At 44.5% G+C, this 24,576-nt stretch overlaps 1 protein-coding gene across 5 annotated transcripts in view; it reads left to right on the top strand.

Moving 5' to 3' along the window:
- Positions 1-24,576, top strand: part of CLEC16A (C-type lectin domain containing 16A) — a 222,149-nt gene that overhangs the window by 45,379 nt on the left and 152,194 nt on the right. For 3 of the 5 annotated variants that reach the window (XM_037069037.1, XM_037069039.1, XM_037069042.1), the window contains one exon: positions 14,568-14,799. In XM_037069037.1, the coding sequence (XP_036924932.1) occupies positions 14,568-14,799 (232 nt within the window). The remainder of the gene's footprint in view (positions 1-14,567; positions 14,800-24,576) is intronic. The other 2 variants (XM_037069041.1, XM_037069040.1) reach the window with 1 other exon arrangement.

Below are 24,576 nucleotides of genomic sequence, written 5' to 3'. Positions count from 1 at the left end.
TCCAGTCATAAATATCTTACAGTGAATTCATCCCAAAAGCACTCACCAGCTCTTGGTTGACTGCTAGATGTGGCAATGAGGTGGACAGAGAAGATGACCTTGGGTGGAGAAGGCTAGGAGGATGGGGCTGGTCTCTTGCAGATGCAGCAGCACCTCGGGGGTTGCTTTCTAGGAAGCTGTAGTGGCACCATCTTGGTGATACCTGCTTTGTCACAAAGAGTGTTGGGCAAGTGTGCAGTGTGAGTCTTCTGAGCTCTAAGATTGTTCTGGTTCTAGATAAATGGCATTTCTTTGGTTTATGCCTCTCCAGTTACAACACTCCCTGATAATTGGCCGATTCATGGAAAAGAATGCCATGCTCCTCTTGTTAATGGAAGTGGCCTGTTACCTCGTCATGTTTTCCCCCTCACTAGGTTTTATTTTCCCCATTAAATTTGGCAGCGTTGTCCAGACGCCTTGCTGATGTGGTTGCGATTGTGCATTCTGGACATGCACTTGGGCTTTGGTTCAGCAGCCCCACATTACTCAGGGCTTGGCGTGTAGCACTTGCACCCATACATCACTCTGGAGTTTACTCTGTCTCGTGTTTGCTTGCTGATCACCTCATTCTGGAATGAGAAGAGACTCCCTCTGCTGCAATTATCAGTCCATTTCCTTCTGTAGCTGGTTGCAAAGCTGTGCTTTGGTGCCGTTATAGTTGGTAAACCTGGGCCACCATGACCCCTGTGGCACTGGGAGCTCTGTGTCTATGAGACAAAAATGGGAAACGATTATTTATTGTGGTTGGCCATAATGATAGGTCGGAGGGCCACCTGATGAGTGGCACATAAACTGCCCCTGAGCTTTTGCTTCACAGGGCTGACTGCCTGCTTCTCTGAGTAGTGTTGTGTACTGTCATGCCTTTACACTAGTCCTTTGGGGGACTGTCCCCGTGTCAAAAGTCTTGGCAAGTGCTTGGTGTAGGGGTGAATGTTTGAGCAGTGCAGTGGGGTGGCTGAACAAGGGGCACTGAAGCTACACTCCCTGGATTTAAATCCTGGCTCTGCCTCTCACTAGCTGATGACCTTGGGCAAGTCCCTCACTCTCTGCAGCTCCCTGCCCCATTCATTTATTTGGAGAGTAAAGTGAGTCAGCGTAAACAAAGTTCTCAGAACAGTGCTGGGCACATTGCAGATGCTCAGTAGGTGTTACTGATCATTGTTACCTGGAGAAAACAAGAAATGTGTTACCTCTTGGCACCACACAGCATCTGGGTAGGGGGAATGCTGATATTTGGCCCACCTGAGGCCTGTGGGAGCTGAGGCCCAGAGAGGAGAAGATAGTGAACAGCGCAACCAGGACTCAAATCAGGGCAAGTGGGGCACCGGGCCCAGCTCTGGCAACTTCAGGGTCCCCGAGGATCCCACGCTGCCTTTGTGCTGCACACCTTGCCAGTCCCAGCCCCAAGGCTGGGGATTGGGGAGGTTGGCCAGTGGCCCAGGAGCACTTTTGGGAGTCTAGCCTACTAACAAACCAGAAAGCCAGTGAACAGTAAGTTGCTAGGGAGTCAAGATCAAAACAGACAGTGTGATTGTTTTCTTAAAGGTTAGCCCCTCTCCTGCCATCTCTTCCATCCTCATGATCTGTTGGCAAAGGGGTGGGAGGTAAATAAATATTTTGAGTGCCCCTTTGTGGCTGGCATTATGCCAGTCATTTTTGCATTCAGGATCTCATTTCAGCCCATTACAGTGAGTGATGGAGTTGCTATTGCCCTTGTTTTACCAGATGTGGAAACTGAGACTTACTGGGTCAGGGTCACTTGGCCAGTAAATGGGTCTGAGATCTGGGCTCGGGTCTGTCCTTAAATTGAGCATGTCTTTGTTAGTCAGTATGGCTAAGCCTTTTTTTTAGGAGAAAACCTTTCTTTTAGTAGTTCTCAAATTCCTTAGTAGAGCTGTTTGAACAAAAGGATTATAGTTGCTTCTTCAAAAGGGGAGTGGGCTCGGCCTGGGGGAACCTGAAAGGTGAGCCCTCTTAGCTGCATCATTGCGACCACTTCTGTACATCCAGACAGGATTCTGAGGCCATGTCATGTGTCCTTTCCCTTACCTGCCCCCTGTAGCCACCAGGCTCTTTTCCTCTCCTTTTCTTCCCAACCAAGCTTCTGTGTGGTGGCCCTGCAGTCCTCCCCTCTGCATTGCACCACTGACTAGGCACAAAGAAACCCAATATGTCTACCAGGTACTGAGGCAAGGGCACCCTAGCATCTCTTTCCAGGCCATGAGCTTGAGCTTCACCATGAAGAGCTGGCTGGTGAGGCTGCCTCACTGGCCCAGCACCACCTCCTGACTTCCCACGTGCATGTTGCTGCCTGGGGAGCTGGCCAAGCATATTGTGTCACCAAGCACACCAATTCCAGGGGACCCTGGCCTTGACAGAAGTAAAGGCTGGAGCTCTGAGCTGTCTTTCTTAGCATTCTCTTCTTTTCTTGAGTGTTCCTGTGTACTGTTAATGTACAAGACTCCAGCAGTCATTTCCATCTCCATGAAGCCTTTCTAGCTGGCCCCTCCCCTTTGCCCTATGCCCACACAGTTCCCACTCGTTCCTTTTAACTTTTAAATTATTAACATTTAGCAAGTAATTTAGGCTCTCAGTGCCTGACTGCCCTGGGGGACAGTGCCTTGTGTAAGGAAGAGGTGTGTCCCTAAAGACCTTTTCCACCTCATTTGTGCATGGGTCACATGACAGTACATTGCCTGCTCCTGGCTGCACTGTGAGCCCCGTGAAGGTCTGGCCTCAGCTTCCTGACTCTCAGTGCCGCACTTGGTGTCTAGTTGGGCCTCAGTGAGTGAGCTGCTAGGTGCGTCCCCTGGTGACTTCAGTGAACCAGTTTCCCAAGTTGTCTGATTGGCTTATAGCTTGGATTTGGGCATTATGACCATCTGACTTTATAGAAAATCCTTTAGGTAAATTTTTTTTTAATATTGAGGGATAATATAAATAAAGTGCATAAAAGTGTAGTGTCTTAGGTATACTGCTTGATGACTTTGGACATGTAATCACACTTGTATGTAATTCAGGTCAAGAGAGAAAACATTTCTGGCATCCATACAGCTTCTCAGTCTATAACTACCACCCCCCATTTTCTCCCCCCATTGTGATTTCCAGAGGTGCCATTGTTGTAAAGTTATTTTTTTAATTATGGTGAAATACATATGACAAATAACATTTATGGTGGATTAACCATTTTTAAGTATACAGTTCACTGACTTTAGGTACATTCCTNTGTCTTAGGTATACTGCTTGATGACTTTGGACATGTAATCACACTTGTGTGTAATTCAGATCAAGAGAGAAAACATTTCTGGCATCCATACAGCTTCTCAGTCTATAACTACCACCCCCCATTTTCTCCCCCCATTGTGATTTCCAGAGGTGCCATTGTTGTAAAGTTATTTTTTTTAATTATGGTGAAATACATATGACAAATAACATTTATGGTGGATTAACCATTTTTAAGTATACAGCTCATTGACTTTAGGTTACATTCCTTCAAGGTATTCTTTACATTGCAGTGGAACTGGTCATACCTTCTTGGGGTGAAACAACTGAATGATACAAAAGCAACTACAGTAGAAAGTGAAAGTACCCCCAACCTCAGTATCACCCTCAGAAGGAACCACTATTTTCAGTTTGTGTGTCCTTCCAGATGTTACTTGGTGTAGCGTCATGCAAATATCTGTCAACACAGGAACATGAGGGAGAGATATACATGTTTTGAATCAATAGTTTTGTTTTTTAACTATAATTGGAATCATTGATCGATTGATTGCAATTAGTTTTTTTTGCAATTAGCTTTTTTATGTGCAGTCTATGTCTGGACCCTTCTATGGGGCACAGCCAAACCTAGAGGAGAATGTTCTGTTTGACATCCTGGCCACCGGCTATGCTGCCGTTCCTCATTCACTCAGATGCCCAGCCTGTGGGTTTCCGTCCTTCCTCCTGACCCCTTGCTCCCAACCAACCCGTCTGGCTGTCCTTGCAGAACCTACTCTCAGATCTTGAAAGGTGTTAGTTATTGCCAACCTCTGGAGAATCGCCACAAGTATTCAACTTTTAAGCAAGGACCCAAGCCTTAGGTTGGAGGGGTGAAGGCTAGTGGGAGGTGTCATTAACCAGCAGGCAAGGGCAGACACTCTAGGTAGCAGTTAAGCCCTTAGACCACCCTGAAATCACATTGTTGGCCTTCAGCTGGCCCTGACCCCAGAAACCAGCCTAAATATCCAGCCAAACCCAAAGCTTTCCCCCACCTTCCCCCTTGGGTATCTGGCAGAATCTGTGGTCAACAAGGAGAGCCCAGGATCTCCATGCTTCTGCTCAGCTCAGGCTCCAGATCCCTGCGAGATGAGCCTTTGGTGAAAAGTATTCTGAAAAGTATCTGCAGAATACTTTTCTTTAAGGCATGCATAGTGTGCTTTCTTTATGTGAAGAAAAAGCCAAGCCTTCCAATTTTTTTACTCTCAAGTGGGCTTTACCACTTGGTTAGTTTTATCACACTTGCTATTCCTTTGTGTGGTTCAGCTCCTGAAGGTATCAGGCAAGTTTTTTCCTTCCTGCCTTGCTTTTTTTGTTGTTGTTCTCTCATTCACATTGGATACAATATAGTACAAGAGGCCATGAATTCACTCAACAGCACATCCCATCAACGCCCTGCCCTGTTCCAGACACCTGGTTTAGTGCTAAGAGCATAGTGGAGAGTAGGATGGACAGGACCCCTCTCCTTGGGTCTCTCCATCTGAAACATCTGGAATGATCCAGCCTAACAAGGAGATTTCTGGGAGCCTGGCAGCCAGAAGCTCTTGAACAGAGCAGCAGGAATGATCTTGAATTTCTGCCTGTGTGTCCCAGCCAAGCTCTGTCAGCTTTGCCATGGTAACTGTGGGATTTTAATATTAGTATTAAGGAAAAAAATCGGATTTGTAAAATATAAAACAAAAATAAATAAAGAGGGAAAATAAAGTCCATAATTTCAATGTCCAAGTTATTCTTGTTGAATTTTTTTAAGTTAATATGCATACATAGTTAGAAATGTCAAACCTAATGGAAAGATACAGAAATGAAAAAATGTAAATGCACTTGTGTGGGTGTGCACACACAGTGCCCCGTGCCTTCTTTCTTTCCCCAAAGATGAAATCTTAATAAATTCAGAGGGAATTCCAATCAAGATGGTGGTGTCGGCAGACATAACTCGCCTCTTCTCACAACCACATCAAAATTACAGCTAAAATGTAGAACAGCCATCACTTGAAACTGTCAGAAATCAAGTTGAATGGAACCGTGACAACTACTGAATTAAAGAAACCACATCCATCCAGAGTGGTAGGAGGGGCACAGATGCAGAATGGGCTGGTCCCTCCCCCACATGTGGTGAATAAAAATTCAGGAGGGATATCTCAGGAGCAAGGAGTCCCAGCCCCACACCAGGCCCTCCAGCCCAGGGTTCCAGTCCCAGGAAGATAAGTCCCAAAAACTTATGGCTGCAAAAACCAGTGGGGATTGACTTGGTGAAAGAAACTGCTGTAGCCCCAAGCAGCTACTCATAGAGAACCCACATATGAACTTACCCACTTAGACTCACTTCCTCCGAGCTCCAGCAGTGGAGTAGAAGCTTAAAAGGCACCATTGGTAAACAGGGAGAACCTGAAGTGTCTGCAATTAAGGCAAGCAAAGGCCATTGTCCCTTTTCTAATCATTCCCCAAATAGAGCCAGCAAGCTGGTACCATATCTGATGGTACCATATCTCCATCAACCTGGCTAACACTGTTTGACCTGCCTTGGAGATTCCCAGAGTCTCTACCCCACCTAACTTGTGGGCCCACCCAAGCTACTTTTCCATATGAATGGTGGGTCTTGGCTCATACTTCACAACTTCCTAAATTTTCTCAAACAGGCAACAGCTGGCCTAAGTGAGGCACTAGCAACAGCCAGCCTAGATTCATAGCTTGACTTTACCTGAGAATCTCCAAGCCCAGTGCAAGTAGCAGCCATCTCAACTTGCTTTACAGCTCAGGCAGGGTGGCCCCGGACAAAACACAGGTGGAGGCTGACTTTGGCCTGCACCATCCAGGAAAGCCCAGGGCCAGTGCACTCAGTGGACAGCTACAGACCACGTCGAAGCACCACCACCTTGCCCCTGCACAGCTGATCCTCCATGGAGGGCAGAGGTTGGTGATAAGTGGTCACAACCAATCCCTGCAGCTACTGGCCTGGGTAAATTCCTCCCATTGGTCTGCCAATAGCAACCAAGGCTCAACTGCAAGAGGAGGGCTTACTCAGCCCAAACAAAGAGTGTACCTTGAGGACCCAGCTTGGGTGATAGGGGAGGCTGGGTCACTGAACACTGCAGGACACCTACTACATTAGGCCACACCACCAAGACATGGAGTCAGAGCAGCTCTACCTAATATATAGAAACAAATGCAAGGAGGCTGCCAAAATAAAGAGACAAAGAAACATGGCCCAAATGAAAGAACAGATCAAAATTCTTGAAAAAAGAGCTAAACGAAATGAAGATAAGCAATCTATCAGATGTAAGTTCAAAACACCAGTTATAAGGATGCTCAAGGAACTTAGTGCGGACCTTAACAGCATAAAAAAGACCCAGTCAGAAATGAAGGCTACACTATTTCAAATAAAGAACAATTTACAGGGAACCAACAATAGAGTGAATGAAGCTGAGAATTAAATCAATGATATGGAACATAAGGAAGCAAAACACAACCAATCAAAACAATAAGAAGAAAAACAAATCCAAAAAAATGAGGACAGTGTAAGTAGCCTTGGGGACAATTTCAGGGATTCCAACATTTGCATCATAGGAGTGCCAAAAGGACAAGAGAAAGGGCAAGAAATCAGAAATATGTTTGAAAAAATAATGAAAGAAAGTTTCCCTAATTTGGTAAAGGAACTAGACATGCAGGAAGCACAGAGAGTCCCAAACAAGGTGGACTCAAAGAGGCCCACTCCAAGACACATCATAACTAAAATGCCAAAGGTTAAAGATAAAGAGAGAATCTTAAAAGCATTGAGAGAAAAGGAGAGAGTTACCTACAAAGGAGTTTCCATAAGAATATCAGCTGACTTCTCAAAAGAAACTTTGTAGGGTAGAAGGGATCAGCAAGAAGTATTCAAAGTCTTAGGTCCCTGCAATATGAAAAGCAGGGACCTACAACCAAGGTTGCTCTACCCAGCACAGGTATCATTTAGAATCAAAGGGCAGATAAAGCGCTCCTCAAACAAAAAAGGTATAGGAGTTCATCATCACCAAATCATTATTTTTTGGATGTTTTTTTTTAAATAAGAAATATATGTATTATATATATATATGTGTGTGTGTGTGTGTGTGTGTATACATATAATTGATTATGCTATTACAGTTGCCTGATTTTTTTCTTCCCTTTCTCCCCCTCTGTCCTGTATACCCCTTCTCGCCAGCATTCCCCCTACTCCCTTAGTTCACACATCCATGGGCAGTACATTTAAGTTCTTTGGCTTCTTCATTTCCTATATTTCTTAACCTCTCCTTATCTATTTTGTACCCATTATTTATGCTTCTTATTTCCTGTACCTTTAACCCCATTCTCACCTCCCCACTCCCAGCTGATAACACTCCATATGATCTTCATTTCTGTGATTCTTTTCCTGTTCTAGTTGTTTGCTTTATTTGTTTTGTTTAGGTTCAGTTGTTGATAGTTGTGAGTTTGTTGTTATTTTACTGTTAATTGTTTTGACCTTCTCTTTTTTAAATAAGTTTCTTTAACATTTCATATAATAAGGGCTTGGTGATAATGAACTCCTTTAACTTGACCTTATCTGGGAAGCACTTTATCTTCCCTTCCCTTCTGAATGATAGCTTTGCTGGTAGAATAATCTTGGATGTAGGTCCTTGCCTTTCATGACTTGGAATACTTCTTTCCAGCCCCTTCTTGCCTGCAAGGTCTCTTTTGAGAAACCAGCTGACAGTCTGATGGGAACTCCTTTGTAGGTGACTATCTCCTTATCTCTTGCTTCTTCCAGGATTCTCTCCTTCATTTTAATCTTGAGTAATTCAATTATGTTGTGTCTTGGAGTGTTCCTCCTTGGGTCCAACTTGTTTTGGACTCTTTGATCTCCCTGGACTTTAATGTCTACTTCCTGCACCAGACTGGGGAAGTTATCCTTTATTATTTTTTCAAATAAGTTTTCAGTTTCTTGCCCTTCCCCTTCTCCTTCTGGCACCCCTATGATTCGTATGTTGGAATGTTAAAGTTGTCCCAGAGGCTCCTAAGTCTCTCCTCATTGTTTTGAATTCTTTTTTTTTCTTTTTTTTTAAATCTATTTTATTGATTACAGTTGTTCTACTCCCCCCCTTCTTTCCCCTCCACCCGCACACTCCCTCCCCCACCCTTCTCCCCCCCTTAGTTTATAACCACGTGTCTCAAGTTCTTTAGGTTCTATATTTCCCCCACTATTCTCACCCTCCCCCCTATCTATTTTCTACCTACCATCTATGCTATTTTCTGTGCCTTCTCCCCCCTTCTCCTCCTCCCACTCCCCTGTTTCTAACCCTCCATGTGTTCTTCACTTCTATGGTTCCACTCCTGATCTAGCTGTCCTCTTGGTTTGCTTTTGTTTTAGGTGTGGTTGTTAATAACTGGGAGTTTGCTGTCCTTCCACTGTTCATATTTTTCATCATCTCTTTCTTATATAAGTCCCTTTAACATTTCATATAATAAGGGCTTGGTGATGATGAACTCCTTGAACTTGACCTTATCTGAGAAGCACTTTATCTGCCCTTCCATTCTAAATGAAAGTTTTGCTGAATAAAGCAATCTTGGCTGTAGGTCTTTGGATTTCATGACTTGGAATACTTCTTTCCAGCCCCTTCTTGCCTGCAAGGTCTCTTTTGAGAAATCTGCTGACAGTCTGATGGGAACTCCTTTGTAGGTGACTGTCCCCTTATCTCTTGCTGCTTCTAGGATTCTCTCCTTCATTTTAGTCTTGGCTAATGTAATTATGATGTGCCTTGGTGTGTTCCTCCTTGGGTCCAACTTCTTTGGCACTCTCTGAGCTTCCTGGATTTCCTGGAAGTCTATTTCCTTTGCCAGACTGGGGAAGTTCTCTTTTATTATTTGTTCAAATACATTTTCCACTCGTGGCTGTTTCCTTCCCCCTTCTGGTACCCCTATAATCCGGATGTTGGAACGTTTAAAGATGTCCTGGAGGTTCCTAAGCCTCTCCTCATTTTTTTGAATTCTCATTTCTTCATTCCTTTCTGGTCGTTTGTTTCGTTCTTCCTTCTGGTCCATTCCATTGATTTGAGTCCCAGTTTCCTTTCCATCACTATTGGTTTCCTGGACATCTCCCTTCATTTCAATTAGTTTAGCCTTCATATGTTTCTCTAATTTGTGACTGTACTCTACCAATTCTGTGAGCATCCTAATAAATAGTGTTTTAAATTGGGCTTCTGAGAGCCTGGCAATCTGTTGGTCGCTTAGAGTTATTGGCTCTGGGACTTTGAGTTCTTCTTGAGCCATCCTTTGGGCTATTTGTGCCTGTTAAGTAGCAGGAACGGAGCCCTAGGTTTTCACCAGAGCAGGGCAACTCAGTCGCTGGGTTGTGACGTCGTATGTGGGGGCGGGGTCAAAGAGGGACAATGGCTTCTCTCCAGAGCCCGCCGCCGCCGCCGCCGCCGCCGCCGCCGCGGCCACCGCTGCCGCCGCGACCCCCACCAGCACCGCAGCCACCACCGTCACCAGGGCCACGTGCCCCGCTCCTCGGCATGCGGGTGTGCCACCACTGTCAGCCCTCCACCACTGGGTTTGCCCCCTGGGGCCTGTGTGGTCCGTCTCACTGTGCGAGAGTGTGCGACCTTGGTCAGTCTGTTCCGCACCCCGACTAGTTCTGGGCTGCCTGCGCTCCTAGATCTGCCCTGGCTGACCCAGCTCTGCTGCTGGTTCTGCCTCTTACCGTCCTCGTTGAACGGTTTGTAGCTGTCGGACTTCCGTATAATTCGGTTTTCTGGCTTCTGGATGTGTGGTAGTTCACCAAAACTTTTGTTGTATCCAAACTTGGTTGTGGGAGAAGGCACAGTGTTTCCACCTATGCCTCCATCTTGGCGGAAGTCCACTGTTTTGAATTCTTGTTTCTTCATTCTGTTTCAGTTGAATGTTTATTTCTTCTTTTAGTTCCAAACCATTAATTTGAGTCCCGGTCTCCTTCCCTTCACTGTTGGTTCCCTGTACATTTTCCTTTATTTCACTTTGTATAGCCTTCATTTATTCCTTTATTTTTGGGCCATACTCAATCATTTCTGTGAGCATCCTCATTACCAGTGTTTCGAACTCTGCATCTGATAGGTTGGCTATCTCTTCATCACTTAGTTGTGTTTTTTCTGGAATTTTGATCTGTTCTTTAATTTGGGCCATATTTCTTTGTCTCAGCACACATGCCACTGCCTTGCCATGTGCCCTCTCTACCCTGGCTGCCCATCTCGCCCCTCCTACCAGTCTGGATGGATGTTTGTTTGTTTTTTTTTAACTCCTTGGTTGTCAGACTTCAATACAGTTTGATTTTCTGGTAGTTGTGGCTGGGTTTTTTTTTTAATTGTTATCCTTCTTTTGGTAGTGCAAGGAAGAAAAGCATATCTACCTATGCCTCCATTTTGGCCAGAAGCGCTGGGTGTTTCTATCACCAAACCATTATTATATGAAGTCCCTTATTTAAGAGAAAGATCAAGCACTGTTGGTGGGATTACAGACTGGTGCAACCACTATGGAAAACAGTATGGAATTTCCTCAAAAAACGAAAAATGGACCTGCCTTTTGACCCAGCAATTCCACTGCTAGGATTATATCCTAAGAACACTGAAACACCAGTCCAAAATAACCTATGCACCCCAATATTTATAGCAACATAATTCACAATAGCCAAGTGCTGGAAGCAACATAGGTACCCATCAGTAAATGAGTGGATCAAAAAACTATGGTACCTTTACACAATGGAGTTCTATGCAGCAGAAAGAAAGAAAGAGAGAGAGAGAGAGATCCTACCCTTTGCAACAGCATGGATGGAACTACAGAGCATTATGCTAAGTGAAATAAGCCAGGCAGTGAAAGACAAATACCATATGATCTCACATTTGACAGGAACCTAATCAACAAAATGAACCAGCAAGCAAGATACACTGTATTTTTCAAACCATAAGATACAGCTAGGTTTTAGAGGAGGAAAATAGGGAAAAAATTTTGAAGCAAAAAATATGGTAAAATATTTAATAACATAAATAACATAATATTTCACCAATGTAAATGTAAACAGAACTCAACAGCAGCATTAACAGCCATTATTCCTTTCAAATTTGGGGGGGTGGAGGGTACATCTTATAGTCCAAAAAATACCCAAAGACACTGAAATTGAGAACAGGCTGACAGTGACCAGAGGGAAGAGGGGAGAGGATTATAAGGGAAAAGGGTAAAGGGTTTGCAGGGACAATTATAAGGACACATGGACAATAACAAGGTAGGGGGTGGAAACAGGAGGGAGGTGGGGAGGACTGGGGTAGTGGGCAGGGGTGGGGGGAAAAGCAGAAAACTACTTGAACAACAAAATGTGTAATAAAAATGTGTATTAAAAAAAGAAAAAGTTAAAAACTGTGAACAATAAAATGGAAAAAATACAAATCTATCAACAATTGAATCTAAAAATCAAACTAACCAAACAAGAAGAACAAAGACAGAATCGTGACAACAGAGAGCGTTTTGATGGGTGCCAGATGAGATAGGTGTACGGAGGAACAGGTAAAGAGGTGAGCGGGTTAAGAAGTACAAATAGGTAGTTACAGAATAGCCATGGGGATGTAAAATACAGTGTAGGAAACAGAGTAGTGAAAGAACTTATATATGTGACTCATGGACATGAACAATGGTGAGGGAATTGCCTGAGAAAGTTGGGGGTGCTGGTTAGGGGAGGGGCAAAGGGGGAAAATGAGGACAACTGTATAGCATAGTCAGTAGAATATAATTTTTTTAAAAGGGAAAAGCAATCTTAATATATTCTTATGCAGCTTTCCAAGAAAAAAAAATGTGTTTATACGAACATCAGGTGGAGCCTTCGAAAAGCTTTACCTGAAAGGAACCCTATTTGTTCCCTGTTCTTGCTTTTTTCCCCAGTGCTGTTTCATATCAGTCTAGCACTGTACGAAGAGGCCATAATTACCTAACCACTCCTCTGCTGATGGACATTTAGGTTATTTCCAGCTGTTTACTGGGTAGGTTGCAGTTTAAAGGTTTGAAATTTCCCCAGCCAGCATGCCTTCCTTTCTTCCACTCCTCAACACCTGATCACTGAGAAAAGCAGATCCCTTTGGAAAGTTTTAAAATTCATTTTCATAGTTGACTTTTTATTTTAAACATAGGCAGGGAAAGAAATGTAACTGTCATTTATATATTGGATGCTTACTGTATTGCCAGACTCCGAAGGAACTTTGTATCCGTGATTTTATTTAGTTTAAAGTCAGAAACACTTTCCTCATGTTTTAGACCAGGAACCTGAAGCACAGAGAGGCCCCACAGCTACGGTGAAGTTCAGCTACGATTCACACAGCTCTGACCAGCCCTGGACCTTGTGCATGTTTTACTTCCCTTAGTTCTATCAGTTGGTCCGTACATCTTTGTCCACATAGAGCTCAGAAAGAGGTTTCTACATCCATACTCATGAATTTCTGCTCAGAACTTCTACCTGGGTGGTGCCTTCGTCCTTGTTTGGTCTTGGTTTTCTGTTTCTGAAAGCTTTGATTGTGTTCGGTGTGATCTAACATCCACTGGCAGTGAGTGGTGATCAGAGGAAGCTGGCGCTTCATTTGGGGCCCTCACTAACTGGGTTCAGGTCCTTCACGAGAGGATAGGGGGCATCTGGGGCTGCGTTCAATCCCATAGCATCCTGAGTGGGCTCTGATGGATGCTGTCTGTCAAGCAGTGCACACTTGGAATGCTCTGGGCTCTCGGTGGTTGGCTTCTGTAATGTGCTATCTGGGTTTCCTGGACACTAGAATCATGTCTCAATTCATCTGTCATTTTTGTTGATGAATAATACTAAGTGGGTAAATAAAAATTAATGTTTGTATTTGGATGCTAATTTAGCTTTCAATTACGTTTTGTTTGAGTGATATTGAAATTAATTTGTGTTCCTTGAACACATTCCACTTATTGGCAAGGTACTGCGGCCCCCTCAGAATACAGTTGGTGGTTGTTTGGGGGTAAATTCAGAAGATGGATAAACCATATCAAGATAATGGAAAAGTTTAGTTGAAAACTTTTCCCTTTTTAAAGAACAAAATGATGTCTGAACGTCATCCAGATCCTGGCAAGAGAAAAACTCTCCAGTTAGAATCCTGCCCCAAACAAATCAGAGTTCTCTTTTGTCTTTGCTTCTTTCTAGTCCTGGTCTATTTGCACGTAAATACTTTTTAGAGTACTGAATACGGAGCTGAGTTTGAGCTCCTGGTAAAGCACTGTTATTTTAGGAACAGTCTGGGCTTTGGGGTTGGGCAAGCTTCTGTGAAAATTCTGAGTCCGCTGCTCAGAAGCTGTGTGGCTTTGGGCAAGTTGCTTAATACTTCTGAGCCTCTATTTTCTCATCTTTAAAGTGGGACTGGTGATCCCTCTATCTCCTGCTTGTTATAAGGGCAGAGATACAGCCATGTTTTCCAGAATATGGGACATAAACCACTGGTGACAGAACAGGCCTTCTTCATTTTTGTTAGAAGCCTTCCTACTCTTTAAGGAAAAGCTTCTTCCTCTGGGGCAAGTGTCCTTTGGGTATGAGCTTTAACTCATCGCTCATCCTCTTGGCCCTTCTAAAGAAAGCCAGCATTTGGCTATATTCAGTCCCCTTGCTTTTCTTTTCTGTTATTTATTTTTACATTAACAAGGTACACTGGTGTTTCATTTCCTTTAGTAATACACAGTTTCTTTTAAAATAAATTTATTTAAATAAGAAGTTAATGATAACACCACTGTGCTGTAGTTAAAACATAAATTGTGCAGGTGGCACGTTGGTTTCAATTCCAGCTTTGCCACCTCCTGGCCGTGTAACCTTGGGTGGATCGTTTAATGTTTCTGAGCCTCAGTTTCCTCATCTGTAAAATGAGGACAATAATAGCACTATCTCATGGGGTTGTAAACTTGTAAGTGAGACAATGTAGTCAGAGTCCTTAAAATACATCTGGCACGTACACAGATTCCATAAAGTGTTAACAGAAGTTTTATGCAAATGATGACCTTCAGGAATACCAAAGGGAGCTGGTGTTGGCGAAGTGCAGTTTCTGACTTAGGGTGGTGGGCGGTCAGCGGTGGCTGGTGTTATTGTTTTGATTATTTGATAATGATGATGTTAGTAATAGTCATAACAACAAACTAGAAGGTAGCATTTGTTGTTTTGGAAATGAATTTCTTGAAGCAGAAACTCTCAGACAGCTTGATAGGCTCCAGTGAGATACAAAGGTTCAAATCTTTGACAAAGGTTTGTTGTGTCGGTTCTGCTTTCCTAGGCCAAGCCCAGCATTCGGTGCTTTATTAAACCCACCGAGACACTTGAGCGATCCCTTGAGATGAATAAGCACAAGGGCAAGCGGCGGGTGCAAAAGAGACCCAACTACAAAAACGTTGGGGAAGAAGAAGATGAGGAGAAAGGGCCCACTGAGGATGCCCAAGAAGATGCTGAGAAGTCTAAAGGTACAGAGGGTGGTTCAAAAGTCATCAAGACGAGTGGGGAGAGTGAAGGTGAGTGCACCCGTGAACCCTGCCCTGCTGCCCGCGCCGCCAGCCAGGCTGTCATTTGTGTCTGGTCCCCCCTGTGTGTCAGCAGGTGCTTCTCTTCATTCCTGACACTGGTGCGCCTCACTCCAAACCAGCAATCTTCAACCTTTTACGTGTCAGGGCACAGATAAAGAAACTGCTAAAATTCTGTGGCACACCAGAAAATACAATTTTTGCTGATCTGACAAGAAAAAATAGGTACAATTTTGATTCATTCACACTAGATGGCTATTGTGTTGGCCATTGTCATTTTTTTTATTTGACAGTCTAAGGGCAAAGAGGTCAGTGCCCCTGACTAAATCGTCAGGTATTGCATGTTTTCATTGTTGTGGCACACAAGTTGGAAATCGCTGCTCTAAACAACCCAGACATCTGAAGGCAGACCCTGTACAGGCCCGCCCTTACCGGGTGGCTGACCCGCAGCAGGGTTCTGTCCTCTCACCCTGTGCTTCACTTTCCCCACTTGTAAAACGGAGGTAACAAATAGTATTGACTTTGTTCCTATAAGAAGTAAATGAGTTAACATATGCAATGTGCTCAGAACAGTGCTTAGCCCATATCATAAACATTTGCTGCTACTACTACTGTTACTACTACTATTATTATCATCATTATTTTCATCATTATTGCTGTTCTTCTTATTCCTGATTACTGGATTATGATTTCTGACAGAAGTCACTGTTTGCAGGGCACAGTAGGAAAAAAGGGGGCAGTGTTTAATGAGCTTACTGCTTTTAATAAGATTGGTTTTTTGGAATCAAGTAATGCAATATAATCCCTTGGATTCTTACATTAAGATTCTTTTTTTTTTAAGATTTTATTTATTTATCTTTAGAGGGGAAGGGAAGGAGAGAAGGAGAGAAGTATCAATGTATGGTTGCCTCTCATGAGTCCCCTGCTGGGGACTGGCCTGCACCCCAGGCATGTGCCCTGACTGGGAATCAAACCGCAATCATGTGGGTCGCAGGCCCGCGCTCAATCCACTGAGCTACACCAGCCAGGGCACATTAAGATTCTTTTAAAGGCCTGTGTGTTTATAGTAAGGTGTACTTGTGTTTGCTGCCTATATGCTAAATGAGCAGAATAGTTCGGTCCTCTTTTTTGACTTTGTTGGGAATGATTCTGTTTTATTTTTCACCTCTTATGTAGATGCTAAGACCTTGTCAACCTGGAGACCATGGTCTGCTCTAGGATTAAGCAAGCTTAAACTGTCCAGTTTTTTGTGTCATGAGCCAGGCACTCAGCCACACAGATGGGGTTCCTGGCCAGAGCCTCTGGCACTCAGGGTGAAAGACGTGATGGGGTGGAAGCGGGCTGGGGGCTCTGGTCACTGAAGGTCAGCTCCCACCACATTCCCAGCACAGGCACAGGCTGTCTTCAGCTCCCAGCTGTGGTGTGCCGACCATGTGGGGAGTACTTCCTGTAAGCCGTCCTCCTGGGTCCTGGGCTAGCAGTGGCTGCTCTGAAGCCAGCTCTCCTTGGCCCATCAGCCTGGGCTATGTGAGTCCCTAGTCCTAGGCATCTGAAGCTGGGAAATGGAGTGGCTCAGTAAATCAGTGACTGGGAAATCATTGTTTGGTGGTGGTGGGGGGGTGGGGGGTGGTGGTAGGGGGGGCGCTGCTGCCAAGACCCATCCCCGCCCCACCCCAATGGCCCCATTCTGGCTTTCTTGGCAGTTGTCAGTGAATGCCATGCTTGCATTTCAGTACATGTCACCAGAGCACCCCTTTGGTGTCACCTGGTCCTCTTTTGAAGGCTTAGATCTCCAGTAGCTTTTATTCCTGTTCAAAGCCTGCAGTAAGCATTTTGGCTCAGAAAACTTTTACCAACAAATATCACTTTGATGAGGAAGGGGATGGAGGGGAGAGGGGCAAACACGAGGGAACCCATACTAATTTGCTTATTTAGATCATTTGGGTATTTGTTTTAAACTTGGGACAAAATTGTCTGATTAAACCCTAGATTTAGCTGTCCTTTGGCCACATCAGGGGGCAAAGGGGGGAGTTTATCTCATTTTATACTGTGTTTTTATCAATTTTGCTTTGGAAAGATGCTACCCTCCTTCATTCCAGACCTTTTAAGGGCTGCTTCCCAACCAGGCCTGGGCTGTGACTAACTGGTGTGGACAGGGCAGTCTTGGCCTCTGTGCACAATCAAATGAGTCAGCGTGGTGGCCCAGTCCTAATGCACAGGGGCTTCAGTGGCTGCGCAAGGCTGCCATTCCAGCTCGCCGTGGGGATCAGGATGAGGGCCCTGTGCAGAGGGCAAGGAGAGAACGTCCACCAGTTTCCAAAAACCCATGTTCCAGGCAGTCATTCAGCCTGTAGCACACAGGATCCAGGAATTTCCCCAGAGGTTCATTCACTTGGTGCTGACTTCAGAGCTCAGTTGAGCACGGCTGTCAACAAGCCTCTCAGCGTTTTGGTACCTTAGTTTTTCAAATGCGTATTAGTCTTCCCATCCAGTTCATCATCAGTAAATATAACTTTCACATGCCCGTCTGGCAAACAGACAGCTAACTGGGCAGCAGGAGTTGTAGTCAGGGGCTTTGTGAACCATATATTTGATTGCTTAGTTAGTCTCATATTTGAAGGTGTGGCTGGTGGGTGTTCTCTCCCTAGACTATATCAGTGTTTCAGTGAAACTGCATAGCTGTTAATTCCTGTGACTTGGAAGGACGTCAGGCACATTTCCTAATTCAGTTTCAAGCCAGAGGACAGTGTAGATGCGGGAGGTGCCTGGCAGACGGGAAACCCGACTTGCAGTCCTGTCGTGACATCTGCGTTTACTGGGGGCCTTGGATGGTCTTCCCAAGCTTGCGGCCTTTCCTTCTGGAAACTATGAGTATAGAAAGTATAGTTCATGTAATGCCTTTTTTAAAAGTATATTTTATTGATTATGCTATTACAGTTGTCCCAATTTTTCCTCCTTTGCAGCCCTCTACCCAGTATCCCCCTTCCCTCCAGCATTCCCTGCCTTAGTTCATGTCCCTGGGACGTACATATAAGTTCTTTGGCTTCTCCATTTTCTTTATTATTTTTAACATCACTCTTCCTATTTTGTACTTACCATTTATGCTTCTTATTTCCTATACCCTTCCCCTCTCTCCCACCTCCCCCTCCCTGTTGATAAACCTCTGTGTGATCTCTATTTCTGTGATTCTGTTCTTGTTCTAGTTATTTGCTTCGTTTGTTTTTGTTTTCATCTTTTAGATTCAATTGTTGATAGTTGTCATTTTAATGTTCATAGTTTTGATCTTCTGTTTCTTAGATAAGTCCCTTTAATATTTCATATAATAAGGGCTTGGTGATGATGAACTCCTTTAGCTTCACCTTGTCTGGGAAGCACTTTATCTGCCCTCCCATTCTAAATGATAGCTTTGCTAGATAGAGTCATCTTGGATGTAGGTCCTTGCCTGTCATGACTTTGAATACTTCTTTCCAGCCCCTTCTTGCCTGCAAAGTTTCTTTTGAGAAATCAGCTGACAGTTTTATGGGAACTCCTTTGTAGGTAACTCTTTCCTTTTCTCTTGATGCTTTTAAGATTCTCTCTTTATCTTTAACCTTTGGCATTTTAATTATGATGTGTCTTGGTGTGGGCCTCTTTGAATTCAGCTTGTTTGGAGCTCTCTGTGCTTCCTGGATATGTATGTCTGTTTTCTTCATCAAAGTAGGGAAGTTTTCTTTCATTATTTTTTCAAATAAGTTTTCAACTTCTTGCTCTTCCTCTTCTCCTGCCACCCCTGTTATTTGGGTGTTGGAACATTTAAAGTTGTCCCAGAGGTTCTTAATCCTCTCCTCAATTTTTTGAATTCTTGTTTCTTCATTCTGTTCCCATTGAGTGTTTATTTCTTCCTTTGGTTCCAATTATTGATCGAGTCTCAGTTTCCTTCACCTCACTGTTGGTTCCCTGTGCTCTTTCCTTTTCTTCACTTAGTGTAGCCTTCATTTCTTCCCTTATACTTAGGCCATACTCAGTGAGTTTTCGGAGCATCCTGATTACCATGTTTTGAACTCTGCATCTGATAGGTTGGTTATCTTCATTTCATTTAATTCTTTTTTTGAGATTTTGTTGTGTTCTTTCTTTTGAGCCATATTTCTCTCTCTCTCTCCTCAATTTGGCAGCCTCCCTGTGTTTGTTTCTCTGTATTAGGTAGAGCTGCTTTGACTCCCTGTCTTGGCACACCTGCTGTGTTGTATGGGGCCTTAGGTAACCGCCAGAGTGTGGCAATGCCCTTCACCACCTTGTGGCTCTGGACATGGGGGAAGGTTTGGAGAGGGGACTATGCTGTGGCCTGGCTTCTGGAAGCTCGCTTGGCACTCACCCTGTTTGCAGTTACTTCACCCACTTCCCATTTGTGACAGGCACCCCTCTAGCTGTTGCCCTGGTGGTGGGTTTGCATACACTCTAGGACCATGTGGGCCCTTTAAATGGACTCTACTAAGAGGCTAGCAATTTCTTCCCTACCCCAAACCCCACTGGTTTTTACAGCTAGAAGTTATGAGGCTTTATTTTCCCAGCACTGGAACCACAGGCTGTGCGGTCTGGCCTGGGGCTGGGATGGCTTCCTCCCCAGGTGTCCCTCCCAATTTTTATCCACCGCACGTAAATGGGGGATTCCACCCTTTCTACCAGTCACCGCCACCACTACCTCACCACCACCATTTGCCATTGCCACACCACTGCATCCTCTGCCCTGGCTCCCCGTCTCCGCCTCTCCTACCCATTTAGTTGAATATGGCTTCTTTAAATTGTTGGTTCCATATTTTCTGGCTGTTCTAAGTATTTTTTTGTTTTGAGGTTAGTTGTGATCCTTCTTATGGCTGTGAGAGGAGGCTAAGTGCATCTACCTATGTCTCCATCTTGACCAGAAGTGCACAACTTTTTTTTAAAAAGTTGTTATTATTCTTGAGTTTGCAAGATTTAGAAATTCAGCTCAGATTGGCTTAAGCAAAAAGATTGATCATTGTTTCTGTAACTGGGGGGCTAGGCAGGGCTGGACCCAGGTGCAGCAATGACCATTGGTAGGGCCAGGCTCATATCCTGCCAACTTACCACCGAGTGGAGAAGGATCTTCTTCTTCCCACTGGCTGCAGCTGAAGTCTGGGGTGTGATAGTTGTTAGGGATGGATCTGGCTTGCCCTCCCCCTGGAGACGGATATTCTATGGTGACCAGCCAGGGCTGGGTCACATGTTCACCTACAGTGACTCCCTCAGTAAATACGAGGTGTGTTCATCAGAAGAAGGGGGCCTAGACACTGGACCAGCACAGACAGTAGCTCCTTCCCTAGCAAACCACAGTATTTCAGTGTCCTCATCCCTTTAAGGACGTCTTTTCCCTTCCTGTTTTAAGGTGGATATGTGGCTTTCTCCTCCAAATTATGTCTTCTTTAGCAAGCTTCTTACATTGTCTCTGGATCTAGGGGTTTATTGACAGCCTAGTTGTGACAGACAGGCACAGGTGACTCCTCCGTGAAGAGATGCTGACACCAGTCCCCCCCTGCCTACCCCGCCATCCCCATGTTAGTGGTGAAATCTTTACTAAAAAAAATAGGAGTAAAAAGACATGTGGTCACAAGTCACAATTTTGCCATGACCTGATTTGAATGTGGCATTAACATGTTTTTTTCTCTACAAATGCAGCACCCAAAATTCACACCTCCTCCACATTTGAGTCCAGACGAGGAAGTTCTGTGAAATGAATGTGCACCCCTGGACCCTTCACTCCCATCCCCGGTTTGCAAAGAAATTTGCTCCATCTCAGTATGATGGGTGACTCATTCTGAAACCAAGAAAATCACAGGGCCCCTAAGTTTTCAGAAACTGAACACTAAAAGGAAGACGGAGGGGTGCCCTGGTCCCTGCAGCCAAAGGAGTGTTCACTCAGTGTGTGTTCGTGTCTTAGCTTGCTCTGCAGTCTGAAAGGGCAGTCGCTGCTATTTGCATTCACTTAGAGCAGTAACTTAATAAACATGTCTGAGACAAGAAAAGGAATTGTTTGAACTTCTTTGAAAAATAGGATTTGGCTTCCGATTTTTTTGCCTATGGAAAGGTAGGCATCAGTTTCATGGCCTAACCTTCAAAGCTTACTCGTGTCTTGGAATCTCAGCAAGGACATGGAGTGCAGGTGACAGCCCTGACTTTGAACCTTCCAGGTCAGCTGGGAGTTGAGGGGTGCCTGAAGCTTGCGGCCCCAACTTTGCTTGTGTGTGTGTGTGTGTGTGTGTGTGTGTGTGTTTGAAGTCTCTACTAACATGGAATGGAGGCTGGCCTCATTTCTGGCTCCTCTTGTAAAGTTAGAGTAAACCCCAGGCCCAGCAGAGTTTTTCAGTTAGGGTGAGCCAGGGACTAGCTGTCAGGAAGTTAGGGTCTGAATCCCAGACCTGCAGAGCAGCTGCGTGACCCTGGGCAAGTCATTGCCTTTCCTGTGCCTCTCCGCTGAGAGGGGGCTTCATAATGCCCAGCGCTTAGGGTGTCAGAAATAAGAACATTACTGCCTCAGCATTTAGCGCAGGACACGAGCACGGAATGGAAACCATGGCCGAGATGAAGAGTAGAGTGGGGAGTCTGGAAGCAGTACTTGAGCTTCGCTGGGGGACCACGTGCTTGAGGACCCCAGCAAGTTTCCGGAGGGCCTGTTTCTCTGTTAATTTCTATAAGGAATAGAGAGGTGGCTCTGTGTGTGTGTATGTGTATTTGTGTCTGGAGGGAGGAGAAGGACTGGTAGGCTGGGCTACTGTTGTAAAGAGTTGTGGGAGGGCCCACTTTTCAAATGGGCTTAACTAGTACAAGGAGAAGGATTGGAGGTTAGTTTAGACAAGCCCTCTGAAAAGCAACTTCCCAGAAAAATATTCTGAATTCGATCTTGTGCTATTCAGTAAGAGATAATAAAAAAACAAAGAGAGGGACACCCTAAATACTCCTTACTTACACACACTGTTGTTGCTAGGCCCCATTTGCCTCTTGAAATTCTGCTCCAAAGCCAAGCCAGCAGGATGCACTTCCTGTGTATCCTTGGTAACCAGCAAGGGCATCTTTCTCCTTCTTCTCTTAATCTTCTTTTTTTCAAACCTTCTTATTCTCCCCTTTCCCTCTTTTTATTGTCTGTCCTTGCTGTGATTGCTGGAATGTAGAACATTAAGGGCAACTGAGAAAATCCTGGAATTTGTGAAGTCAAAGACTGTTGGGAGGTCATGACTGCCATTTCCCTGAAAAGTGCTTCATTTACCAAATATTAATCAGATTAGAATGCACATCATCCTAGGCAAGTTGATGAATTGTTGCTGTTATTTAAAAAAATCAAAGTGTCAGAGTATTGGGGAAGCTCGCCGCTTTGGCCAGAGTTGTCACGGAGAGGCAGAAACTGACACCCGTGTGTACTCAGGCTGGTGTGCCACCATCACCGTCCTGCAAACCCAGAACTCTTCGCCTTCCCAAAGTGGGACTCTGTCCTGGTTAAACGACTCCCCGTTCTCCCTCCCCCAAGCCCCCAGCAACCACCGTTTCACTGATTTGTCTGTCTGAATCCAACAACTCTAGATGCCTCATAAATGGAGTTATACAGCATTTCTCCTTTCCTGACTGACTTCTTTCACTCAGCATAATGTCCTTGGGGTTCATGCAGGTTGTAGCAAATGGCAGAATTTCCTCCTTTTTAAGGCTGAACAACATTCTGTGTTTTGGATAGACTACATTTTGCTTATCTGTTCATTTGTCAAGGGACACTTGAGTTGCTTTCACCTTTTGGCTGTTGTGAATAATGTTGTTACAAATGTGGGTGTGTAAATCCTCTTCTTCTCCAGAGGCTTTTGTGGAAACGATATGTGGAAATGATAGAGGCCAAGGAGGGCCTGGCAGAGCCTGCCGAAGCCAGAGGAGCTGGAGATTCGGGTTTCTTCTCCCAGCATCGCAGTCTCACCAGCAAGTTCCTTCACTCCCAAAGGCTCAAGCCTCTAGTGGTGTAATGGGGTCGCTCGCTGGAATGGGTGGCTGGAGCCTTCAAGATTATGAGCCATGGTGCCTGGCACAGAAACTAATACCAAACAAATGCTCATTTTTACACAACTCAGCCCATTGGGCAGTGCTGGAAGAAGAGCCCACAGCAGCCAGTGGGGGGCAGCAGAGGCCTACCCCCTCAAAAAAAAACAAACCCCTCCATGCCTCAGTTTCCCCTTCAGAGATTATGTTAGATCTGTATTGTCCCAGCTGTGGGGTATGGAGATTTTTTTAGGTGGGGCAGAGTGGACCTTAAAGGCCATGGTGAGAGGATTCTAGCCGAGTGATGAGCTCCAGGGGAGCCTCAAGTTCAGGGGTGCCAGGTCTTTCACACCTCTCTCCCGTTCCTAAATTTCCCTTTCTCAATGCACACAAGTGTCCTGGGTACCGTTTAATTTATGCATAACGTATATTATTTTCACAGTTGCTTTCTATTTATATTGATTTTATACTTACAGTACTATTTCCGATTAATAAAAAATTTTAAAAAACAAAAATTGTGTAAAGAGCACCAGTTTCACCTTATACCCCATTTAACATATTATACCCCATTTGCGTTTTCTCTGTCTCTCTACACATGCACTCATACACTCGTACACACATACACATGTGCACCCTCACAAACATTTTTCTCATCCTGCTTCTTCCCACCTAAACCCTTCGGTGTGCATTTGCTAAGATTAGGGTGTTCTCTTTCACGACCATAGTACAGCTATCAGCTTCATAATAGTTTTGTGCCGTCCACGTTCCAGTCCCTCCGTTGGCCCATTAATAATGTTCTTCATAGCGTATTTCCTCCCTCTAGTACAGAATTCAGTCTAGGGTCAGGTAGTGTCTTTAATCATCACGTCCCTTTAGCTTCCTCTATCGGGAACGTTGCCACAGCCTTTCTTTCTCTTTTACAACACTGACATTCTTTAAAGACTACAGAACCTCTCCCTCCTTTGTTTTAATAAAATGTTCCTCATTCTGTCTTTGATGTTTCTTTGTGATTAGACTACGGCTATGCGATTGGAATATGGTATAGGTGGCATCGTGTCTTTCTTGGGGTGTCACACCTGGATGGCTTTTTGTCCCTCCTGGGTAATATTAATTTTGGTCACTTGGTTAAGGTATTGCCCAGCTTCTCCACCATGTCGTTACTTTATTTTTTCTTTGCAATCAATCGGCAGTCCATGGGGAAACACTCTGAATATGCAGATATCTTGCGGCTCATTAAAATTCCCCCTTACACTTGGCATTCACTGATGCTTGTTGCCTGCTGGAGTCTTTACCAGGATGGTGGCAGAATGTTGACTGTCCAACATCAGCACTCTCTCCATGCTTAAAAGTCAGTCTTCAGCATTCCATTATAAACAAGATTCTTCTTTTCTCCACATTTATTTGTTTATCTATCTATTTGTTCTTGGCATGGACTCATGGATTTCAGTTTTTTAGTGGTTTGTATTTCATTACTGTATTTAATTAATTTGCCGCTCAAGTTGTTCCAGATTTAGCCATTGGAAATCCTTTCAAGCTGGTGGCTTAGTCCTTGTGATAAACCCCCACCAGTTTTTCAAGCAGTCCTTACACTTTCTGGCATAACAAAGTATTCCAGGTTCATCTTGTATCTGCTCTGCCCATCCCTGAAATTAAGCATTTCTCTGAAAAGCTCTGGTTCCTCTCAATGGGCAGTGGTATCAGAAGCCAAGATCTGGGTACTACATGTGCTCATTGCCACTGGGTTGTCTGGCTTTTTGGCCCTTT

This window comes from Sturnira hondurensis, unplaced genomic scaffold (assembly GCF_014824575.4).
Source record: "Sturnira hondurensis isolate 20B ecotype Veracruz unplaced genomic scaffold, ASM1482457v3 Scaffold0018337, whole genome shotgun sequence".
NCBI classification, from domain to species: domain Eukaryota; kingdom Metazoa; phylum Chordata; class Mammalia; order Chiroptera; family Phyllostomidae; genus Sturnira; species Sturnira hondurensis.
The sequence above is the reverse complement of the archived record's forward strand: the minus strand, read 5'-3'. Positions and strand labels throughout refer to the sequence as shown.